General features: G+C 46.4%; 1 protein-coding gene across 1 annotated transcript; it reads right to left on the reverse strand.

The window, feature by feature from the left end:
• Nucleotides 1–2,989: 2,989 nt before the first annotated feature.
• LOC128890297 (insulin-like growth factor I) lies at nt 2,990–8,429 on the reverse strand. The gene is made up of 3 exons (XM_054148659.1): nt 7,587–8,429; nt 3,666–3,918; nt 2,990–3,130 (listed from the first exon to the last, which is right to left on the reverse strand). Exons 1-3 carry the CDS (start codon nt 7,919–7,921, stop codon nt 3,062–3,064), a joined length of 657 nt encoding a protein of 218 aa, XP_054004634.1. The 5' UTR covers nt 7,922–8,429; the 3' UTR covers nt 2,990–3,061.
• Nucleotides 8,430–13,554: the final 5,125 nt, after the last annotated feature.

A 13,554-nucleotide genomic window follows, 5' to 3' on the forward strand; every position in this document is an offset into this window, starting at 1 on the left:
ATTTCTTGAATGCAAAACAAAAAGAAAAAAAGAAAAGCAAAAAGAAATTTCAATGAAAAGAGAGACTATAAAAATTATAGTAGACACTGGAAATAATAACGAAGTTTGATCGTTGTCTAGTATTATGTATTAAAAAAAAATCAACATATTTATTAGTCGTAATCCTTCACGACAAAGGGTGTCACACCGACGCCATTGAAAGTTTCTTGTAACATTCCAAAGACGCCACTACGGCGCCACGTCGTTATCGTTCGTTATGTAATGATATTACTTTGATTATGACAGCGTTAGATGTTTGCGAATTTGTTATCCTAACGCTCGTTATACGCGACTGTCACAGTGAAATAAATTATTGGTATTTGTACCGTCCCATACATAGAAAGGCCTCCTTTCATGAAAATTGCCTAGACTCGACGATATTAGTTCCTCGTTTAATTTAATTAACGAACCGTCTCGCTTTTACTATTTATTTATTTCACCGAACGGCCTTGCTCATACTTCTTTTCTATAAATATCCGCATAGTACGACGTTAATTATATTAATAAACCGACAACCTAAAAAATCGAGATCAAAGAACTCGAAGCGGCACGGGGATCCACGTTTCGACCACGTTTTTATCGGATGATAAACGATAATCGTTACTTCTATTCATAATTTTCGTTTTATTTCGCTTCTTGCAACAAATGTGGCACAAGCGAGAATGAAAACACGATGTATCGTGGAGAAAGCAGGGTGAAAGGGCGAGGTTCAGCGAGTTGTTGTTTTGCAACCTAACCTTAATTATGTTTTCAGTATATGTTACATCAATATTATGGTATATCCGGCGACTAATTATATAGAGTGCAAAAGGTTACCTTAACTGCCAGTTAAATTCGTCTATGTATTTAAGAAAACAAGAAGTATAAACTATGACATAGTGCTGTAACAAACTGTATGTTAATATTATTTTGAAAAGAATTTTAATTTTTCTTTAATCGAAGAAGATATTAAAATCGAAATAATTAATGTTACGGAACATTTGTTTAAAAATTCTGTTGTATTATCGTCGAAAATTGATTATTAGTGGATTTTAGAGCAATTTATCGAAAAACTTTGATCCCATCGCTACTGACATGCCGGTGGTTACGCAAGACCGACACGTGTTCGTTGCAAATCGCTGATCGTGTCTTCAACCGCCCCCTCCTCCCCTTCCCCTGATCCCCCGCCCGCCCCTCAATCGGTACACCAGGACAGGAAGGAAAAACAAGACGACCAAGTAGCAGTTCAATCGGTATAAATACTCATTTATCCTTAACAGAGGTGGAATACAGACTACAGCAAATGTTCGAAAGCGCTTGTGGTAAATATACAACATATATAGATACATTACACATACGTGCACGCGTATGCAGACAATACAAACGTTGAGATAATCTCTGGCGACCGTGTTCGTTTCTTTCTCTCGACGGAACGCGAAATTATCGACCGAAGAAAGAAAGATCAGTCCTCAAAGGAGTTACGACCCGAACTGGGTCAGACAAATAAAACGCTATTGGACACCGTCCACATTCTAATCGCTCGCGATACAAATTGAAGACAGGCGAAATTTTTCATTGGATCATCGTTTCAAACGACCGACCCGCGGATTTTCACGCAAACAAAGTTAAACAAAATTCCAAAGTAAAAGATTTTCTATTTAGGTTCAATTATTGCTGGTACATTTGCATGAAGATCCGCGGTCTACAAATGACGAGCAAAACTCGGAAATATATTTACAGTACGAAACAGCAGACGAATAATAAATTTAAAACAAATATCGCGAACGAAGCTTCGATCGTCATCTGTCGTTCGAATCGAATTTTGCCCTACGCTCGAGACTGACATTTCATCCCTCGAAATACATTCCCCGACAGATTTTCTCTCAGTCCGGGGGTTGGTACGGTTGCCCGATGTTTCCGGCCGAATCGCCCTTAGTGACTAGTTCCGTTAGCACTAACGTTAAAAAATAATTCATCGATTTAATACTAGTGAGATCATCGTTCGACAAAGGAGCTAAAAATCATCGGCAACCGGAAGAGGAAGGAGCCCTCGCGGCTTCTTGAGTTCTTGCGATGGTTCGATTACATACATACAAGTTTATAAAAAAAAAAAAAGACGAACAAAAAATATATATACATACATACAGACGTACATGAACGTACAGTACAACCTCGATAATTGCGCGATGTTAAAAATGAAGAATGACGATCTAATAATAGTTGATAGTAACGATACGTCGTTCTTCACTGGATTACCCAAATACATGTAACTAAGGAGGATCTACTGTACGTGCATTCGACACTTATTTAAGTCTTTCTCTAAGAGATCGCGCGACTAATATCAAGCCCGATCGTTCGAACTTCGTTCTCGGATCGGTTTCTGTCGCAAAACTCGACGCAACTGCGACTCATTCAATAGAAAAAAAAAAAAGAAATGATAATATACATATACAGGTATGTAATATACATATATATGTATACGAAACGACCAATCTCTCACCCGTTCGATCGACGAAGGGTCGTCCTCGAAGCGAGTTATTCGGAGGCGTACCTCTGTGGTCGCTGGCAGGCTGTAATCGAGCTACGAGTCGACGGTACCCGTCGACTATAATAATGGTTCTAGCGTCGTTCTTTCTGGCTCGGTCCGAGCAAAAAGCATGTCATCTTCGTCTCGAGTTACTGTCCCGTGGATTCGAGGGGAGGATGAAGCTGCTCGTCTCACAAACCGTGAATACAACGACCAATTATCACTCTTTTATGGGACTAGACGTCTTACTGATTGGTTGCATCCATTTCCAGCTGTATCCTCTTCACCGGTATCCGTGAATCGGATACCGGTGAAGAGGATCGATATTCTTGGTGTCGCGCCTCAGCTGGATCCTCGTTTCATCATCCTCCGTCTTCTCCGTCTTCTTCGTCTCCTATCGACGGATCTGCTCGAAGAGCCACGAAGCTTGGGAAACGAGAGTTCCGCGATAACAACGTTGATTCGACTCCAACGTTCCTGGGCTGTTCTCTTCTCGCCTGACCGGGACTGCGTGTCTTACGGGAACGGCGAACCCTTGGACTCCCCGTTCTCCGGCGTTCCGTCAACTGGTGCCTTGTCTGGTACCTGAAACGAAGGAAAGGGCGTCGTTAGTCAGGTTGATGGTAGCGAGATACCAGTGATGAGATGGCAACTTTGAGGGGCTGTGTATGTCTCTCTAGTTGGATCAAAGTTAATCAGCAGCTGAAGGCTGCCTTTTCTGCTCTATGTGAGCCTAGGAACGCCATTTTTGTGACGTGGTAACCTGTTTGCTTTATAGGCAGAGGACCTGGGTGGTAGGGGTAGGTTAGGGTAAATTAACCCTTTGCACTCGAGGCCTTTCTTTCTGGTATCTACTAGCAACTCGAGATGCTTTCTTAGTATTCTATTGCCACAAATGCTATGCTTAATCAGGTCACCTTTACCTTGTCGACAACCGTTTTATCCACACTTTGAGTTCCAAAGAAATTAAACAAATATTATTGTTGGCCGATTTACTGCGTGAAACCTAGACCGAGAGTCACCTCTCGAGTGCAAAGGGTTAATCTGGACTCAATGAAGTTTAGCTCGAGGTTCAAGGGCCGTCATGGTTGATGACAGAGTAGATTATCAATGTAAGTACCTTGCCAAGACGACGACGCCTCTGCCGTCGATGCCGGCCGCCGCGATGCCTCCTCGCCGAGACCTTTCCATCGCAGCCAACGCAGTCGTCGTGGTACGTGTTAGTTCCTTTCTTCCTGGTCCCCTTCAACCCGTGGATGTTACACTTGATCGTGCCGGTGACGTTGTTGGTGTCCGATCTCGATATCTCCTCCGACGACGTTTCCGGCCTCCCAGAGGAATACGGTAAATTTACTATCCAGACCGAGTTATCTCTAGAAAAAGAGAAAAGGAAATGTTCGATTAGCACATGGTTCACGTGGACACCGGGATGGGCCAAGCATCGCACTCTAGTCGAATCTGATGATTAGAAGCAGTGAGCAGTGATTAAAAGCAGTGAGAGAAAGAGAGAGAGAGAGAGAGAGAGAGAGAGAGAGAGAGAGAGAGAGAGAAAGAGTTGAAGGAAGTGGCACTAACCTAATAACAAACTACAGATTAATTTGATAGGCACCTGAGTGGTAGGGGTTACAAGGAGTTGCTACGAAGTAGGGTTATGTCTATTTGCGTTGGGGAACAGATACGAGCTCGTGGAAGGAGTACAGGTGCTACTGGTATTGGTTTGTTTACTGCTCTAGTGAGCAGTTTAAATGGACACCTGAGTGGGTCAAGCAATGCAAAGAACGCGAGCAGAGGAATAGAGCTACCCCAACAGCAAAGCCATGCACACAACTTCTACAGCTTATACTTATAATTACAGGGGAACCTCGAGAGTTCCTGATAAGCCAGTGAGAGGATCCAACGAGCGCGGAAGGAGAATAGGGACCAGGAGTATCTCTGGTCAGACCGTCGGCCGCGCAATCTACTGCGCGCAGCTAACTCGAGTTCCACTTAATTCATGGTGCCTCGCAGGTCTGCTCTCTTGAGCTTTGACCCGTAACTCTTTGGCTGCCTATCAAATAGACCAGCAATCATCAGCCAACGTGATTGCTTCAAGTGGTTGGCCTAGCACCTAACCCCTAATCTGTCCGGGCCTGTTCTAGACCTATCCACGATAATCTGCTTACGGATCTCAGAGATTGATTTTCGACGCTAACGAATTGTCGCTGCTGCAAAATACGCGACACATCGATAATTGAAAATCGCAGGCTAACCTGTTATTATTGCGTCGAGCGAAGAAAGGTAGAGGATGCGTCAACAATGATAACGATACGGTAGCTGAGAGATCTTCCGAAGTAAACGACGCGGTTTACACGAGACTATCTCTAACAGATAGCGGACTATGTCAAGGGTTGGACCTGTTAGGTTAAAGAGGTCTGTTTCTTTTAGGACACGATACAAATTGACCTGTCAATGTTTACTGACGTGTGAATCTAAACTTCATTAGGAGTACCTATCTACTGAAGTTTATAGGCTAGGAACTTTACCTACCTGTGTCTTTTCCGTACCTGTGTCATCGTTCTACAGAGAATTCTAACCTCAAACATTATGAGTTAATAAACTTATCTTCATCAAAGCCCTTGCTTATTAATCGTGCTACCCAGTTGAGCTCTTGGCAGCTTCTATCTCATTCTAAACGGTTTTCTGTGGGCTAAGTGGAAGCACGCGATACCGTCAGATCTTATCATCGAGTATCAATTACTGGTGTCCAAGCCGAAAGACACACACGTCCCCGTCTAGACGAGGGCCGACAAGCGCAAATAGAGGGACGAGTGGAGGTCTATAGATTCTTCAGCGGCGGTGTACAAATAACACGTTATCAACGGGAACAAGTGCGCTTGTTGATGTTTACCACCGACGACCAAATATGGAACTGCGAATCACGTGTATCGAGTACCATTCCTATCTGGAGTAAACAGCAACGAAACCGATACCTGAGATCGTCCAGGAGGGAGACAATAAAAAAGAGTTGAAAACAAACTCTTCTACTTGTATACTTCATAAAACTTCATTAATTGCCATTATCGTAATTCTGAAAGGCTATATAAAGGCGAAGGATATATAGTATCACGAAAAACTGTATAAAGTTGCGAATTAATTCCGTCGAGAATTCAGTAAATAAAGAAGCGTACATTAACACTATGGCGTCCGGTGACACCACCGTGGTGCGATGCGAAAACTATCGGGCAAATGCCAGTGGCACCACTGCGGTGCCATGCGAAAACTATCAATCAGTCCTATCGGCGGACGCCATAGTGTTAACTAAAATTTGTTCCAGCGTTTCGCAAACGTTAAGGCGAGAATCGTACCTAAAAGAAACTTCGACTAAGTGCCCAATCGAGTCGAATTCCGAGAATCGGCCGCATTAAAATTGCGCGAAAAGTAAAGATGGCGTGTACTCGCGCGATTTCGTGAAAGACGCATAAACGAAAGGAGGATAGAAAGGAGAAAAAACAAGGCGACGCGAGAGATAGCCCGACGGATCGTCCTAGTACTTCGGACTAACCTTCCTGCTGAGGCCACTTCGCGCAACCGTGAACTTTAGGAAAAGCGACAGAGATTATCGTCGTGCCGCTGATAAAGCGTTGCGCGGACCGCTCTCTCTCGTTCGCCCGCGCGCTGTTCCGGTTTTCTGTTCCGTCGCGTTCGTGCACCGCAATTGACCGACAGTCACGGTTAATAACACGCTTGCTGGTGTAAACCACCTACTATCGACGAGGTAAAAGTCCACTCCGACTCTTCTATCGACCAGCACCGAAGAATAACAACATGTTGATTGCAGGGATCAGCTTGCTGGCCGCGGTTCGAGGAGCGGTGTACCATAACGGGTGTACCAGCGGCTAAACGGAATCTGCGAAGAGCTAGGGACGAGAGCTTCCGGATGACGAAGGGTCAGGACCGTCGGTGAGCACCCGAGGAATCGTCACACCGAGGAACTCATCGTCAACAGCCTCGTAATCTAAGTAGAGCCCATGGTTAGGTCTGGGTTAGGTCTGGGTTAGAACCCATCGTTAGGGATGGAAGAACCCAGTCCTTCGGTTGAGGTCTGGATGTCCCACGACTGAACATCAGCGAAGAAACAGAGAATGGTACCGAGACCTGGTCCACTGCTCAGGTGTCTCAAAGTCAAAATAGAGGGCCCTCGACCTAACCAACGCGATGCTCTGTACAGCTGACATTTGGATCTAGTATCTCCAAGTCAACATCGAGTACTCTCAACCTATCAAAGTAGTACCACACTTTGGTATCCTAAAGTCGAAAATCTACCCCTAACTCAAACAGTCGATCTCTATGATTGAACCTGGCCTGTCCAGGTGTCACCATCGATCGCAGCCAATCCTGGACCCGGACCACTGTCCGGGCATCCCAAATTCTACTTCCTTTAAACTTTAAACGAAACCAGCTATCAGATCGACGCGCTAGACCGCGTTACGCAACCGCCCGTGTTTTGACAAGCCAGTCTCCGATCGCGATCCGAACCAGTCGGTTGCGGGTTAACCTCTCATGCGCGTAATTGCAGTCCAGAGATGGAAAAAACCAGGCGAAGGATCGCGAGCTCCGCATAACAAGTCGTCCAAGTTAACTAGCGATTAAATCAGCCTTGGTCCGCGGGCTCGGTAGTAGGTGACCATTATCCGAAGCGGAGTATCGCGACGGATCGAAAAGCGTGCCCGGTCTCCCGGAACGAGACTGCTCGCGACTGGAAGAGTCGTCGAGAGGGTTAACAGAGTTACAGAGAGAGTTAAGGGAACTTAATCAGCAACCAGAGCAGCGACGACCTTTCAATTTCACCTCCCGGGATGTTCACTCGTGTCGAGAGAAAGCGCGAAGTCCACTGACGAGACCTTCCTTCAATCGCGCCGCGGTTCGAGGGCGTGACAGGAAAATTAGGTATCCCAAGGGGATCCTGAAGCGAGCTCGTGCAGGATAGCGCAACTAGAGTGTGGTAGGTGAAGCACCGAAAGCAAATACTAAAGAAAAAATGGAGAAACTAACATCCACTCACAAGGCGCCTACGGGGCTGTCCGTGTCCTGCTTGCAGTACTGTTGCAGGTGCGAGAACGAGCACTGACGGTAGCAGCACTCCTCCACCAGTCCTGGTTCCATCGAGTCCTGGGGATCCGCTTCTGCGCTATAGGAGAACGGCTCGTTGTACCCGCGATCCTTACAAGCCAGCGCTAAAGCATCGCTGAGGCTCTTGGAGCACAGTCTGAGCAGCGATCTCTTGTAAGGGACACCGCTGACGGTGTCCAGGAGCGCCAGGAGGATCAGGCCTATCAGGACCATCCTCCCCGTTCTCGTTCTTCTCGACGTCATCGTTCCGCACCCTGGTCTCGACATTTCTGACGCTCGACCGTGTTAACTCGACACTGAATGTCCACGATGCGACGGATTCGCGCGCGGTACACACGGGGATTTTCGCTTCTGCCAAGTGATCACGGTTGAACCGCTGACTGCGGCATTCTCCAGCCACGTGTCCTCGAGCTTCCCACCGCGATGGACCAAACAGTCTCGAGTGGTTCCGGTCCAGGTGCCTATCCTGGTCCCTATTAATCCTATTTAACAGTCTTTGGCTCTCAGCGTGGATTCCCTCGCGGAATTTCTTCAGAAACGGTCTGAAGTTCGGGTTGTCTGGTCTCCGATCTCTTCAACTGTCACTTGTGGTAGGTGTTCGCGGATCTCGTGTGTTGCTGGTAGGTAGGTGTTGCGATCAACTGTCGTGGCCGACGGCAGTGGTTGAAAGACGGATGGCGGTGTCCGAGTTGTTTCTGAAGAGACCTCCGCTGGTACCGAGTTTGTCGGTGCCACTGGTACCGGCTTGCCTCGCCACGCGGTTCTTGTTCCACATTTCACGGATTAGAGGAGAGGAACGATAAGACAGCACGTTGAGAGAGGGGTAAAGATGGCCGGAGGAGTAGGCGGAGGAGGAAGATGCGAATACGGAGGAGGGAGAGGAGGTCATACTGGACCGCTGGTGGTAGACGGTGCTCGTGTGCGATCTATAGTACACCGGGAGAAGGGGTCGATGAAGCGAGATCGTTCGATCTCTTTCTCGTTTTCGCCGGACAGAGTGGCCTATCGGGTCCACCAGCCGTCATCGCTGACGTCTCGATCGAGAGACCAATTCCAAGGTACCGCATCGCAGCTCTCCCCAGTGTTTCGTTTTCCGTTCTTCCGGCCTCTCTTTTGGCAACTTTTCCCGCGGTATCGTGCGCCGTTTCCCCGACAGTCGTTTCTTCGATCCCCGGACCATTTTCGCCAGTGTTTCACTTCGGCGTTATCCGGCCAGGAGGGTTCACCTAGGATCGTAACAGCCCTCTCCTCGAGGTGGTACTCGAGCTCCGGTCCCCAACGGTGCCGAGGACGTTTTCCCGTGAGTCGTTTCGTACTGCCGGAGTTTAATGCATCACCAGGGGTCTAACTCGTTGTGCCTCGGATACAATTAGTATAAATTCCACGCACGGGGCTCCGTCGGCACCGAGGCCGAAGTAGAGAGTTTCCCTGGTCCCAGGACCAGACAGTGTCATCCTTTCTCGAGGTCCCAGGTCTCAGCAGTGCCACAGGACCCTCTCTTTCAGGTTATTTCGTACTTCTGGAGCCCAGCGCCACTCCGCCAGCGGTTCTCAGTGCCGCTCGCGATGAACAGTGCCATGTGCCCGCGGTATGCCCATCAAAGGGTGGCCATTATCGGGGACGTCGATTAATCACGGCTATTTTGCGCCTCGACCCGATATATTCCGCGTATTTTTTGAGCAGATACAGCGCCGGGGGACGTCCGTTCGACCTCCTACCCTCGTTTCTTTCCGTCGATTGCACCAGTTTCTGATTATCGAAGCGGAGGCCTTCGCTCGCGGACATCCTCTCCTCCCTTTCTCTCTGCTCGCGGTGGTCATCGGGTGGTGCGCGTCTCCGACGATCACCGCGTTTCATTCGCTTCGTTTTTTCCACTCTCGATTCAGGAACCAGGTAACGCCTCGTTTATCCCACTCGTGGCTACGATTAAACGACCGCGATACACGTCTTTGTTTGCGACCTCCGGTCGCCAAGCTCTCTTCGCGATCTGCTGTTCTAGCTGGTTTCGTCGGTTCAGGAACAACGATTCTTGGTAGCCAGGAGGACGCTGGGCGTGTCAGCTTACAGCGTTGGGATCGATTTCAATGTTTATCGCTCGGTTTCGCGATCTTCAGCGTTTAAGAGTCTGTCTCGGCGATGATGGCTCGAGAAGGCTGCGAAGGCTCGCTTACCGACAGCGAAATTTGATATTAAACGTTGACGATGCCGAAGATAAGAAAATTCAGTCGTGATGCATTGCAGTCATTCGAGCACTTCACATTCGATTTTCGTAGGTGTACAGGCACCAGAGTATTTATTTAATGCGACGAACCATTTCGGTATTTTTATTTTGCACTATTACAGGCATCATCGCACGTTACACATGACACGTCATGCAAAAAACGCACACGTGCTATTTTCAACTTATTTTTTTTTTGTAACAGATTTAACGGAGTCGAAGGTCAAAACGCGGTTCACTTAATTGCGTATAATAAATAAATAAAGGTGAGAATCTTGGTTCAAGCAATCTGCTCCGGCTAGCGGCACGTGGCACTACGTCATCGGCAGCACGGGTAACATTTGCGTTACGTATGTCAACAATTCCTCCGCACACCTTGTAGGCGGTACGTAAGAGGAGTGACATCTAAGATAAGTAGAATGAGCTCGCCGCTGACGTTTTACACCGGCACGTGCCCATCCCTGAATCGCAAGAAAACAGAGTACACGAAACGCTCTTTGCGAAACGAAGATTCACTGTGGAAGGTGTAGGGGAGAAAATACGGCATTTTTAATACAGAGAGAATAATTCTTTATTATTCGTAGTTTAAACAATTTTAGGTTAATTCTATGTCGGATGACATATGTCAGAAAATGGTCGATCAAAATTGTTATGAATATTTAAAGACTTTAAAGAATATTCAAAAATGAAGTCTGCGAAATTTGTTTATTCATAGAAAGGTTACCTCTGTGTCAAATGAGCTCGTAGATGTTGATAAAAAATCTCATCAGGGTTCAAAGGCGAATCCTTAAATCGATCAATGAATGCTCGATAAATGAATTTTAGAAAATCTGTCTAATCATAGAAAAAATGTCTTCTGAAAATACTATTGCTCAATGGGTTTCCTGTTATACAAATTTTAAACTCGCCCCACGTCCATTCAACTTTACAGCGCCTGACATGACCGCCATTTTTTGAATGACTGGCGCACCTGCCGCGAAGCTGGGTGAACTCTGTGTACCTCGTACGTCTTTACCGATAAGCCAAGCAAATGTTTAAGTCAGTGCATCGCACCACGCGCGATCGTCGGCCTGATGGTTTTAACCTCCAGCGTCACGTTCGGCCGTCAACGATCTCGCCACGTGTGGAACGATAGTAAATCTCGCGGCACGTGATCGCGATTTACAAGAAAATTCTTGGGATTTTTCTGAAAAGCGAAGGAATAACGCCAAGGACACGGCAAGCGACACGTGTACCCATTAATGACGGTGGTGTAGCAGCGGCGGGGCAAGGGGCTCCCAGTGACTGCTCGCCGCGAGCGTGTGTCGTTGCACCAGGTTGGAAGCCACCCATTTGCGTAATTGCCGATTCACCGTTTCGAGAATGCTCGCTGTGTTTACCCGCGTACGTTTCGGTTCGATATTCTGCGAACACTGTTCGCGTTGTCTTAGTCCGATCGGACTGTTTACAACGGAACAAATTTAACGATTCACTGGGAATTGATTTGAGAATTTTTCAACCGTGGACATATTTAGAAATATATATTTTTAATCGTACGATTACGATGATAATTCCAGTGATAAATTCAGAAATTTCAGGAATGTCTAAAATACAGTTTCCAGAGTTTAACATTCTTGTTGTGTCATGGAATAATAATGTTTGTACTTAACATAGAGTTTCATACATCGCAGGGTCATTTCGCTTGGAGTCACCCTGTAGACGCTCTCCATGTTCCTAATAACGTTCTTCAGAAAAATTCGGAGGAAGCGTTATTTAAGTTCTTAATATAGTTTCGTTTCATTGTAAATAGGCGATCGTAGTTCGATATGTCTGACATGATGACCATGCAAAGCTGCCAATTTCGTTTGCAGAGATTAGGCGAACGGAGGCGAAAGTGCCCCGTGTCCAGCGCGATTATTCGCCCACATTTTTCCCTATCGATATGAAGTGACTAGTACAAAAAGAATGTCACAAGACACAGCAAGTGACACGTGTTGTCCTGTCTTCCACGTGGACTGATATTTTGAATGATGGGTTCAATCCCTACCAACGTGGAGTGATTGGTACACGAAGAATTCAAACAATCCTCCTCTCTCTATCATGATGTCACAAGATACAGCAGGTGACACGTGTTGTCCTGTCATCCACGTGGACAGATACAAACAATCTCCCTCTCTCTATCACAATGTCACAAGAAACATCAGGTGGCATTTCTGTCGCTTCACCACACGCGCACAGCCATTTTAAATTTTTGAACATGACACGACCCCTAGTACACGAAGTCTATAACAATTTTCATAGTCTCCATCTCCCTATTAATGTCACAAGATATATCAGGTGACATTTATGGTCGTTTCACCACGCTTGGACAGCCAAGCTCTTGAATTTTTGAACTCCTTAGATAGGCCCTCCCCTTGTGTACCCCTAGTACACAAAATACACTATAACAATTGTCTTAGTCTTCCTCTCTCTATCACAATGTCACAAGATACATCAGGTGACATTTGTCATCGTTGATTCCACATGGACTGCCATTTCGAATTCTGTATTCAACCAATGACCCCCAGTATACGAAAAATGTAATAATTCTCTAAATTTTCCTCTCCCTTCCATAATGTCACAAGATACAAGTTGTTCGCCGTATTCCTCGATCTCGCCGGTTAGACTTCGGCCAGAAAAGTTTTGGGGCGCCCCCTGGGAGCCGCGCGAACGGGGTTAAGTTCGTGCGGATATCGTCGCCTGTCGATCATCCTCTATCGGCTGTTTTGCATGGATTTTTGTTCACGGATCGCAGGCATCGCAACGGAAACTCGGTCGTGCAGCTGGCCGAATCTAGGTCCGATTTTCTTCAGGATAATCACGTGCGCCACTGTTGATTGTACTTTGAAATCGGAGCTCGCGGCGATATCTGCGTACACTTTGGGAGGGCCTATTTAAGGGTCTTCTGCGAAGACGAAACAAGAGTCTGGATCGAGAGCCTTCCGATTAGGCGAGCAATCGGAGACGCGGCGCTTCGCTGGTGGTCCTCGAAATTTCGACGGTCTGGCTAAGCACTGATCTATTCCACTAAATGGCTGATCTGTCCACGCGACGCTCTTGGTTCTCAGAATCGTTGAGATTGCAATCTTTGTACCTAACGGAGCTTTGGATTTTTCAACTTCAAAGCTTCCAATTAAGCCTCCAAATCCAAAGCTCCTAACTCCAAAGCTTCCAACTTCAAAGTTTTCAACTTCATAGCTTCCAACGGCTAAGTCTTCAAATCCAAAGCTTTCAACTCTAAAGCTTTAAATTTCTATGCTTCCAACTCCGAAGCTTTCAACTTCAAAGCTTCCAAATCCAAATGTAACTTTAATAATAAGTCGCTAGAACTTGGACGTTCGAGAAGGTAACCTGACTAAGAACGCACTTACAGTACTCCTTATCACGCTTGCAATTCTAAGAAGTGTGATAGACGTACGATGTTTTTCTCGTTTGTTTCACTTTCTCAGATAATAAAATGCTTAGTTTCGCGTTCCATAATCACTATGTTCGGTACGATTTCCATAAACATTAGCGTGAACTGTGACTCCCGGATACTTCGCCAGTTAGGCTCTTTCATTAATGTTTCAGTTCCTTAAGAGAATCTGAAGAAAAATGTCTCCATGGATGATAGGGATAATCAAGATTCCATCTCGGTTCTCGCTATTCTTATTCGGTACATAAC

Source organism: Hylaeus anthracinus, unplaced genomic scaffold (genome assembly GCF_026225885.1).
Source record: "Hylaeus anthracinus isolate JK02 unplaced genomic scaffold, UHH_iyHylAnth1.0_haploid 0, whole genome shotgun sequence".
Lineage (NCBI taxonomy): Eukaryota > Metazoa > Arthropoda > Insecta > Hymenoptera > Colletidae > Hylaeus > Hylaeus anthracinus.

Excerpts from the sequence above, each read along its gene's own strand:
- LOC128890297 (XM_054148659.1), bottom strand. The coding sequence starts at position 7,921 with ATGTCGAGACCAGGGTGCGGAACGATGACGTCGAGAAGAACGAGAACG. Across the intron at positions 3,919-7,586 it reads GACAGCCCCGTAGGCGCCTT|AGATAACTCGGTCTGGATAG; the intron begins GTGAGTGGATGT and ends CTCTTTTTCTAG. Across the intron at positions 3,131-3,665 it reads GGCGTCGTCGTCTTGGCAAG|GTACCAGACAAGGCACCAGT; the intron begins GTACTTACATTG and ends CCTTCGTTTCAG.